The sequence below is a fragment of the Zootermopsis nevadensis genome, unplaced genomic scaffold (genome assembly GCF_977971745.1).
Source record: "Zootermopsis nevadensis isolate Lab colony 2312 unplaced genomic scaffold, Znev_1.0 Znev_ptg000020l, whole genome shotgun sequence".
Lineage (NCBI taxonomy): Eukaryota > Metazoa > Arthropoda > Insecta > Blattodea > Termopsidae > Zootermopsis > Zootermopsis nevadensis.
The window spans coordinates 2,200,897-2,211,840 of NW_028259152.1; the positions used below are offsets into that span (position 1 = coordinate 2,200,897).

A 10,944-nucleotide genomic window follows, 5' to 3' on the forward strand; every position below is an offset into this window, starting at 1 on the left:
GAACGCTGGCCTTGTAATCCTGGGGTCTCGGGCGGTGCCCGAATTTATAACTTGTGTTGGGCAAGGCCGTGGTCTAGGCAACACGGAGTTTTCCTCCGGGGGCTTCCCAGGTTTCTCCGTGGCATCCCAACAATTACTCCATTCACACACAGAAGAAGGCAATGGCAAACCACTTCTGGATCATCTGCCAAGAACGTATATGAATAGGTCCCAGTCCGAGAAAAGGATGGAAGGATCCTGTTCATATGGACCTGTCGTCAGACTAATTAAAAAGAACACTATTGGGTACCATGAATAAATTTCAAACATACAATTCTGAGGATCAACCTAGTAGGCATCTGTAGCTGTTAGCAATTATAATTCTGACACCTGTAATAGACTCAAGCACTTATTTTACATTTAGCTACTAACTTAAATAAAAACATGTCTATAATTTTGCACAGTGTAATTTGTTTATTTTCTTGTAGCTGTTGAGTAATTTTGCTGCTGAGTGAGCTATATTCCATTGATCAAGGACAAGCTGTTGTCTGAAGTAATTCTGTTTATCGAATAAGTGTGAAGTTATTTGAAAACATGTATAATCTCCAGTTTCGTCAAGATCCAGTAATTTCATTTCCTTGAGTCTGTCTGGGGTAAGTCGTCGCATATCGCGTTTGCGTTCCGCGATCTCTCTCAGCATTTAGATTTCGGACGTGCGCTTATTAAAGCGTCATTTGAGTTCTGTCTGCGAAAGAGACATGATATCTACAGGGCTGATACTACTGCTGATTGTTGCTGTTGTGTCCTGCGAAGAGGGACCAATTGTTAACATACAGCAAGGGAGACTACAGGGGACCTTTATGGTTTCTCGTTATGGAAGACGGTTTTTTGCTTTCCAAGGCATTCCGTACGCACAGCCGCCGGTTGGAGACCTCAGGTTTAAGGTAAGATGAGTGGGTACGATCCAAAACCAAATTGATATGGATTTTCGAAATTGTATACTTCATACAATTTCGAGGTTGCATACCAATAAGTGCGTGAATTGATATAGAATATGTAAACGTATTAAGGTGTATTCTGGTATAAAATGAAGGATATTTTAAATATCATTCAATTTCCACAAGAGTCAAGCCGAAATATCCCACAAGACAGCAATATTCATACTCGCCGCCGTGATAAAGCGAAACCTCACCTAATGAGATATAATTACGTATACAGGCTTATATGTCAAATATGAGGTGCGTTTCAAAAGAAAGTTCCCTTATTTTGTAAGTAGAATACAATTGTGAACATAGCTCTGAAACGTGGTTCGTATTCTGCCAATCTCTTAATTACTTTCTGTAGTTTGTGTGCTCAACGTTTGGACAATTTCAATAAAGCGGTGTACTGGGACATGGGAACGGTACAAGTTTTTATACTTTTGTGTTTTCTAGACAGTGCACAAAGCGAACTTCTGCGTTGTAGGTGAGAGTGACTCGACGTAATTAACGTCCGACTCGTCACTCTGAGTCCATTCTCGCGGGGTAAATCGTTGTACATCGTAACTATCAAAAATGAAAGGGCAGCGAAGTACATATTTTTCAAACTTCGCTCTTGATATTTTGCTTGCCTCACTATCCATCATATTCTATATTTGCATATACAAACGCAACGGCACAAAATTAATCATACTGCAGATTATCACACCGCATAGGTCAGAAAATATTCTTCTAACATTTCGTTAAATATTTACCATGTCAAAGTGTTTTCGAAATTTAGTTAACAGATGATAATGAAATCTTCATGTTAGTTTTGTACCTTTTTTATATTTTCATCGGAATTTATGTGAAGTAATAAATTTAATCGATATTCATTCAACATTTTCACAGACATAACATCGAGATTTACACCTCTATTCTTTATTCGTTTATTTTTAGTACGTTTTGAAAATAAATTTTAAAATTAAAGTAACGTGTGAGAGGACTGTACTGATAAAAGCTTTTTGCCAAGGAACCTGTAAATCCTGAACCATGGAAAGGTACATGGTACGCCAGCGCTCCTGGAAGCATATGTCTTCAGAAGAACCGTGTGCATCCTAGAAACTACGGCATTCAAGACCCCCTGACAGGAGACGAAAACTGCCTCTTTCTGAATGTGTACACCCCGAAAGTGAGTAAGACATTACCATGGTTACTCACATAATATATGCTCTCACAGAGGGCATTCTATAATGTTTGTATAATGTAATTATTTTGTTGTCGTTTCTTTACGAAAAACTTTAGAACAAACTTCTTACAGTCATTGTCTCCGATATAAATAACTTTCCGCTAGTGAGCACTTAACACAAATTATGATAATTTTTGGGGTTGTACTTATGAATCCGTGTGAAAATGTGCTTTGAATGTTATCGGTCGTTTAGCACTGGCAGACCATATTTTATTGAAAATTTAAACTTCTAATTTTCTTTCAAGTATAAAAATGTTTCCGCAAAAGGTATAGATGATACAGTGGTTTGAATTCAACTGTCTTAGAAGAATATCCAGTGAGAGGCTCTTTTCAATATGTTATAAGCATTTTGTTTCCATAAAGTGTGGGGACTTTTGGCCATCTCAGCGACCACTTTATGGAGTGTAGAGAACTTAAGATAAAGGAAGCAAAGAGAGGCTGGAGAAAACTGCGTTAGTAAAAGTTCCATTATTTGTAATCTTCAACAAATATTAACATGATTAAATGAGATAGACGGTGCATGCAGTATTCGTGAAAAGATAAAAAATGCGAACATAAATTTGGTGGAAGAACCTCAAGGAAAGAGACCGCTCGGAAGACATAGGAAAGATAGGAATATAATATTAAACTGGATTTCACAGAAACAATGTGTAAGACTGTGGGCGCTGTATTATTCTGTCTCAAGATATGGTAAAATGACGAGCTGTTGTAAACACGATAACAGGTGTGTTGTTTCAGTGGGTATAAGTGGGAATTATCTTGCCTTGCTGAGCTACTGTTAGCATCTGAAGAAGGTCTCTAATAGAATCTGAAATCTCACATAAAATTCTTTCCTTCAGCTCCCATCATACGATGGTTCACAAGATCTGGAAGTGTTCGTTTACTTCCACGGCGGGGCGTGGCAATATGGATGGGGTCATGAATATGGACCAAAAATTCTCATGGACCGAGATGCTGTTTTGGTCACGGTCACGTACAGACTTGGACCACTGGGTAAGTAATTCTTCCTCAGATTGTTTACAAGTGTCCGAAAAGTTGACTTGGATATTAATGTGACGCGAACCATTTAACGTCGCGTTAAATGTGGTAGTTACTTCGAAATGTTATATTTAGTGGAGCTAATTACGCAAGGACACGATGTGTTGTCATTAAAGTTGTATCATCAAACTTGTTGTGTGTCACCCCTTCAGCTTTTAAACCATTTGAGAGATATTCTTAAAATTTTATAAAAACTTATGGTATTATAAGATATTTTAAACTTGTTTTCAAACTGTGTGTCGTTTCCTCTTTCATTTAGCATATGTTAGTTCAAATTCTTCCAGTTTATATGAGACAAAATTTCCTTTCGGGAATTTTCTGACCGACTGAATTAACATAGGTGATATTAATGTTGCTATTCTGGTTAGTAACACGTTTCGGAGGTACATGCTACCTCTATCTTCAGGTATCTAAAGATAGCGACAATATGTTTCTCTAAAACGTTGAAATCTACCAACAAAGTCCACGCGGCCAAAAGGCGGCCACTGGCATACTCATCGCGGTAAGAAGCAGAGATCTCATAACACAACTAATACTTGTAGGATTTGTTGCGCCGTGATAGAAATTTACCGACGTTTCAAAGGTCCTTACTGCCTCCATCATCAGGGCAATCACTACACGGCGCAACAACCCAGAAGGCAGCCATCTTATGCAACTGATACTCGATTTGCAGGTTTCCTCAGCACGGGAGATGACATAGTTCCAGGTAACATGGGACTGAAAGATCAATCAGCAGCCCTGCGTTGGGTTAAGAATAACATTGCAGCATTTGGTGGCAATCCGAACAGTGTTACTATTACTGGAACGTCTGCAGGAGGAGCTAGCGCTCACTACCACTTTCTGTCAGAGTGGTCTAAAGGTATGTGCCACAGACACTCGTCTGTGTGGTTGCATAACACCTTTCAAAATAATCCACCGAATTTCATTAAACTCGGCAGGAAGTGTTATTACTAATGCTTTTGTTTCGTTGTTATAAATCACTAAATATTTAGACGACTATCATAAACGTATAACGTACTCTATGTAGAACACACAGTTTGGATTCCGGCTTCTTTCATATTAAGGGAAGAATTTTAAATAAGAAATGTAACTATAACCGACTACTCATAGAACTCATTCCAAACAGCTGACATAGAACACCGGACCTGACCATTAACCAGTTCAAACTAGTTTTCTTTCCAATATAATTTTAATACTATACTTCCTCCTCTGTTTTACAAGAGGTTTCTTGAACCATAATTATCATAATAGCCTACTGAAACCTGTATAATTGGTACTAATACCGCGGATATGCGAAGACGCGGATAGCAAAAGCTTGTATAATGAGAGTCACCTTTAGCAGAGGCACAACTAGCCCTCCATTGTTTCTCAGGTCTCTTCAACAGAGGAATATCACAGAGTGGTTCGTCACTCTGTCCATGGACACAGATGGAGGATGGACCAGCTAAAGCTAGGAAGCTGGGAGCATTTCTGGGCTGCGATGATGGCAATTCTAGGGAACTCGTGGACTGTCTACGCAACAGACCCGCACGTCAAATTGTAGAGCAAGTGAAACATTTCCAGGTAAATAAAATAAGTATCTTCAGAGTGGTAGATCAGTTGTATCCAGATTAAAGTAAATTTGCAGGCCTTGTATTTATCATAGTGTATAAATACAGGTTTAGAACCGTATACATAAAGTTCTTGTAAACTTGAACACAAAATTATTGAGTCCTGGGTTTATAGGCTTATGAACTAAAGGATGTTTGTTCTTGGTGGATTTCAACTATAACCTAACTTACCTTACTTTCAACACTGCATCGATCCAAGGACAGGTAGTACTTATATTTTTACATCTTGATTATTCAGGCTGTCAAGATGTAAAGAACGCATGTTAAGGTTGTGTAGTCCGGTAAAAACTCACCTTTTCACAAGACGAAAAATCATAAAATTAAATTGTAATAAAATATGTTTATAAATTAGTTGTTTCACGCATTAAATGCACCCACGCAGTCAATTTTCACATATTTTGTAATTATTTAAATTCTATTTTTATACAAAAGTTATGAATAATATTCCTTGTACTACAGGTTTGGATGTATAATCCATTTTCCCCATTTGGTCCGACTGTCGAAACAGCTGGTTCCAACCCATTCCTGACTAAACATCCAGTTGATCTCCTCTTAGAGGGCAAAGTTCATGATGTACCGTGGATCACAAGTGCAACCACAGAAGATGGCTTATATCCAGCAGCTGGTTAGTATTAATATGTTCCTCTAATCGGTCTACGCGAAACGAGGCATAGTGAGTTTCTTAAGTCTCGACTTTTCGTGTGACCTGCATTTCCAAGCTATTTAATAAACAAAAAAGGAATTACGAGCAACGTCTTAAGAGGCCATGCGCTGTTTTTCTGTTACAGTTTTCACCAGCCTGTTATTAAATTTCTTAATTGGTCTCCAGAAGTCAATGATCTTCTTTTTCAAATATTTATCAAATTAAAAATAAATTACTTACAATGTAAGAAAATATGGATGCTCGACATCGATAAAGTGTTTATACCCTTGAAGTGTGTTTTCTTCTATCTTAGAGACTACGAGAGACCACAAGGTCGTAAATTGCCCGTCTCTCCATTAACACTATAAACTCGCTGTTTCTTTAGTAACTGCACAGTGCTCTTCATACAAATGTGTTGTTTGCCATCAAATTATCAGACAATAGAAGGCACTTCTTTACATTTTTCGCTGTACAATATTCTGTCATGGTTTTTCATTTTTATTTTTTTTATAAGATAGCTTTCAGTACTGTAAAGTATTAATGATTACAGTAGCTGAATTATGTTTTATAACCGTGAATTTACAATTCCTAGACGCATTAGAATGTTTCCTTGAAGCTTGATCTAAGCCTTGTAATAAATTAATTATTCTAAATTTCAGATTGGGTTGGAAATGAGAAGACGTTGGAAGAACTGAATGAGAGATTTGATGAATTAGCTCCTTTCATCTTTGACTACAATTACACTGTCTCGGCGGACAGAAAGAAATACGTAGTGGCTCGGATTCGTGATCACTATTTGCAGGGCCGACCTGTGACTCCGGAGACAACGCAGGAAATCATACAGGTCAAGTGCTTATTATTGCCAAAGGGCACCTTATTCCAGAACAGTGTCCCTTGTCACTCCCCGTACTGCTAGTAATTTTCAAGTAGTTTTAGGAGGCTGATGACGTAATTGTTTTCAGAATGAGGTTTTCTTGGTAATGACAACCAAAGGAAACATGAAGATAACACTAAATTTTGGCCTCTTATATATACATATAACCATATTTAAATAATCGTAGCTTTGAAAAAGTCATACGAAGCTAAAGAATGATAATCAACAATAGGAACAATACAAATATACTATAGAATCAAAAATCAAAATTTCTTCGTAAGATTTGAGGTTTTCACATCGGTGAGTATGAAGATTTCTGTCTTCTGGATTGTTACGCTGTGTAGTCTGGTCGATGTTTACCGACGTTTCAGGGGTCATACTGCCTCCGTCATCAGGGTGATTCTTTCTAAGTTATCTACGCTATGAAGATTTCTGTCTTCTGGGTTGTTGCGCTGTGTAGTCTGGTCGATGTTTACCAACGTTTCAGAGGTCATACTGCGTCCGTCATCAGGGCGATGTGTATGAAGATTTCTGTCTTCTGGGTTGTTGCGCTGTGTAGTCTGGTCGATGTTAACCAACGTTTCAGGGGTCATACTGCCTCCGTCATCAGGGCGATTCTTTCTAAGTTATCTACGGTATGAAGATTTCTGTCTTCTGGGTTGTTGCGCTGTGTAGTCTGGTCGATGTTTACCAACGTTTCAGAGGTCATACTGCCTCCGTCATCAGGGCGATGAGTATGAAGATTTCTGTCTTCTGGGTTGTTGCGCTGTGTAGTCTGGTCGATGTTTACCAACGTTTCAGAGGTCATACTGCCTCCATCATCAGGGCGATTGAGTATGAAGATTTCTGTCTTCTGGGTTGTTGCGCTGTGTAATCTGGTAGATGTTTACCAACGTTTCAGAGGTCATACTGCGTCCGTCATCAGGGCGATGTGTATGAAGATTTCTGTCTTCTGGGTTGTTGCGCTGTGTAGTCTGGTCGATGTTAACCAACGTTTCAGGGGTCATACTGCCTCCGTCATCAGGGCGATTCTTTCTAAGTTATCTACGCTATGAAGATTTCTGTCTTCTGGGTTGTTGCGCTGTGTAGTCTGGTCGATGTTTACCAACGTTTCAGAGGTCATACTGCCTCCATCATCAGGGCGATTGAGTATGAAGATTTCTGTCTTCTGGGTTGTTGCGCTGTGTAGTCTGGTCGATGTTTACCAACGTTTCAGAGGTCATACTGCCTCCGTCATCAGGGCGATGAGTATGAAGATTTCTGTCTTCTGGGTTGTTGCGCTGTGTAGTCTGGTCGATGTTTACCAACGTTTCAGAGGTCATACTGCCTCCATCATCAGGGCGATTGAGTATGAAGATTTCTGTCTTCTGGGTTGTTGCGCTATGTAGTCTGGTCGATGTTTACCAACGTTTCGGAGGTCATACTGCCCCATCATCAGGGCGACTCTTTCTAAGTTATCTACGCTATGAAGATTTCTGTCCTCTGGGTTGTTGCGCTGTGTAGTCTGGTCGATGTTTACCAACGTTTCAGAGGTCATACTGCCTCCGTCTTCAGGGCGATTCTTTCTAAGTTATCTACGCTATGAAGATTTCTGTCTTCTGGGTTGTTGCGCCGTGTAGTCTGGTCGATGTTTACCAACGTTTCAGAGGTCATACTGCCTCCGTCATCGCCCTGGTGACGTAGGCAGTATGACCTCTGAAACGTTGATTAACATCGACCAGACTACACAGTGCAACAACCCAGAAGACAGAAATCTTCAAAACTTCTTCCTTTATCTCTAATCCTCTTTCACATTCCCCCTTTGATATCTCTTGTCAGTTATTCTTGCTACTAATTTGGCTTGATCAGCCTGACACCCTTGAACATATCAAAACTTCTTTCATTATAACTTCACACGTAACATTTTTATGCCATCACCTTACAAACACATTTTATACTGTTTTGAGGCATTTATTCCCTGATTGCGGTGGGTGTAGAATAATAAAGTTCTGGCAATGTGGTTTGGTTTCGATTATTTACATGCTATTTTCAATTTACCTCGTGTATAATTTGTCATTGATTAGAAAGTTTTTATTTAAACAATTTTAATTTTGTGTAATATAAAGCTTTTGGAAATATAACATTTTTAAATACGTGGGATCTAATTAGGATTTGAGTTTTTCAAGGCGGTGAGTATAAAGATGGCTGTCCTCTCGGTGATAGCCCTGATGATGGAGACATCAAGTACCTCTGAAACGTACGTAAAGTTCTACGAGACTGCATGGCAGTACAACCTAGAAGACATCTTTGTATAAGATCTAGTGTTAGTGTCGTACGTATAATGTAGTTGGAAAGTGCATGTGTCCTTTTAGTGAGACGGTTGGTTGCCTTGCGTGAAGTTTAACTTTTTCTGATCTGAAAATTTCCACATCCAGATGTGCACCGACAGACTTTTCCTTTTACCTGGAGCTCAATCTGCCAAACTGCAAGCTGCTGTCAACAAATCGCCTGTGTATTTTTATCTTTTTGGCTACAGAGGGAAACACAGTTTCTCGGAAATCATGTCTGGAACTACGACCAATTTTGGTAAGTACCTAAAGTCAAAAACTATGTAATTAAAGCAAAAGAAGGTTTTTGCATTACGTGTTATTACTTTATTTATTTCAATTTCTGAATTAAAATATGAAGTATACACTTCAATGTACAATAATTTCGTATAATTTCTCGTAAATGTCACTAGAAGAAAAATTGTACTATGTATCTACTGGAAACTTTTGATGTCAAATAATTTAACCTGTACTCTTTAGAATTTATAGATTTTCGTATCCAGATTAAACTGCTGTTTAATTCTAAAGTCTAATTGTTATATTCTCGTTATTGACCTTTTGTGTCCTTGTTTTCAAAACACGCTACGTTAATTTTATGACTGGGAAAGCAATGAGAATAGAAAAGAAGGAATTGATTGATTATGCTAACAGAATTGGTAAGTCTATAGCTCTTTTACCATAGAGTTCTTTTTGTTCAGTAGTTTATGTGCATTTTAAGCCTGAAAAAATATAGGGAAGTGTCAAAAATATAGTTTGTTAATATTTATTAAATTCGGTGATTTTTCTTCAACAGGGGTGAGTCATTTGGATGACACAGGGTACATCTTCGATTTTGACTTTAAAACAGATGAAACTGAAGAAGACAGAAATATGTCCGAATTACTTCTTGACATCTGGATGGCATTTGCAAAGACTGAGTAAGATTTTAAAACTATAAATTGAGTTGAACAGAAGTAATATGTCTGACAGCCTATAAACCTAGAAGAGAGTGTTTTAAATGCAATGATAAAAAATGTGTAATTCTTTTTCCTTCACATGTAGACCTAGAACTTGAGTTTTGTTTTGTGTTATTGCTGCAACAGCAGAAGAGGACCATCAGACTGTTCTTTGGATGTCCACAAGTGTAAATTTAATTTATTGTAGTCATACGAAATTGAAATTTTTTTCGATATCTTATCAATTATTTTGTGAGGAGATTCTCCATAAGTTCCCCCGTTCATCTCTTCAATTGATTCTATCCCCTTAAGGTCACTAAACTGTGTAATTATTAGCATTAACTTTATTGTCACAATTTTAAAAAACAACGAAGTTTACGGATTTAGTAGCCGCCAAAAACGCAAAGGTAATACGGAAATAATAAATAGGGTAGCAGTGGCAGTTTTGGCGCTTGTGGATAGTAATCTTGTACACCCCTGTTTAATCTTATCCGGAGCGGCTTTTCCGTGTTTCCTTTTTATACAGGTGCGCCACCCTGTCGCTTCTTTTAAAGACAGTAATAATAAACGTACTTGACGTAAATTAAGGGCAAGGAGATACTTGTAAGTCACTAACTAACTTATCAGAACCTAACCTAGCCTAACTCTACCTAACCCAGCTTAATAATAATAATACACCATTAAAATCTTACAATTGCTCGTGGTTTTCTGCACAGTCGCGTCACTAAAGAAGCCTAACCTAACCTAACCTAACCTAACACAACTTAACCCAACTTAATGACAATATGCCCCTCAGCAAAATGACCATTGCGAATTCACATCAGCATGTGCGTGTATATTAATTGTTTTAAGTTAAGCTCTGTCTTGGATCATATTATCCTGCAATATAATACTTCAGAGATTTTCCAGCCTTTAAGTCAAACTTTGATTTTCAGAAATCCTGTTCCTAAGAGCAGAAATTTCAACTGGGATGCAACTGAATCCAATGAAAAAGACCTTCGTTTTCTGTTTATCAAGAGTCCTAGCAAATTTGAAATGATGAAAAATGATAACCTGGGAAACCAGAAATTTTGGGACTCTCTGCCAATCGATGAACGTCAAATAGGGAAGACCACTCCAATCGACATGAGACACGAAGAACTATAATGTGATCTTCAGAACTTTGTTTTAAACTTTTTTGATTTACATGTTTCCCCTTTGTCTACACTTTCTCAGAAGATTTAAGTTTTACTCTATGCATTACGACAAGTGTTTTTTATAACAGTATGTATGTTATATTAATCATAAATACAGATTACTACTTTCATGTATAATAAAAGTTGTGAAGCGTTTTTATTTAAATAACAAAAAAATA

The 10,944-nt window shown here is 37.9% G+C and overlaps 1 protein-coding gene across 1 annotated transcript; it reads left to right on the forward strand.

The window, feature by feature from the left end:
* Positions 1-597: 597 nt before the first annotated feature.
* LOC110840515 (venom carboxylesterase-6) lies at positions 598-10,908 on the forward strand. Its single transcript, XM_022085593.2, has 10 exons — positions 598-923; positions 1,969-2,127; positions 3,024-3,177; positions 3,896-4,081; positions 4,595-4,785; positions 5,292-5,457; positions 6,135-6,319; positions 8,764-8,914; positions 9,449-9,572; positions 10,526-10,908. Exons 1-10 carry the CDS (start codon positions 738-740, stop codon positions 10,734-10,736), a joined length of 1,713 nt encoding a protein of 570 aa, XP_021941285.1. The 5' UTR covers positions 598-737; the 3' UTR covers positions 10,737-10,908.
* Positions 10,909-10,944: the final 36 nt, after the last annotated feature.

Excerpts from the sequence above, each read along its gene's own strand:
- LOC110840515 (XM_022085593.2), top strand. The coding sequence starts at position 738 with ATGATATCTACAGGGCTGATACTACTGCTGATTGTTGCTGTTGTGTCC. Across the intron at positions 924-1,968 it reads TTGGAGACCTCAGGTTTAAG|GAACCTGTAAATCCTGAACC; the intron begins GTAAGATGAGTG and ends CTTTTTGCCAAG. Across the intron at positions 5,458-6,134 it reads TGGCTTATATCCAGCAGCTG|ATTGGGTTGGAAATGAGAAG; the intron begins GTTAGTATTAAT and ends TCTAAATTTCAG.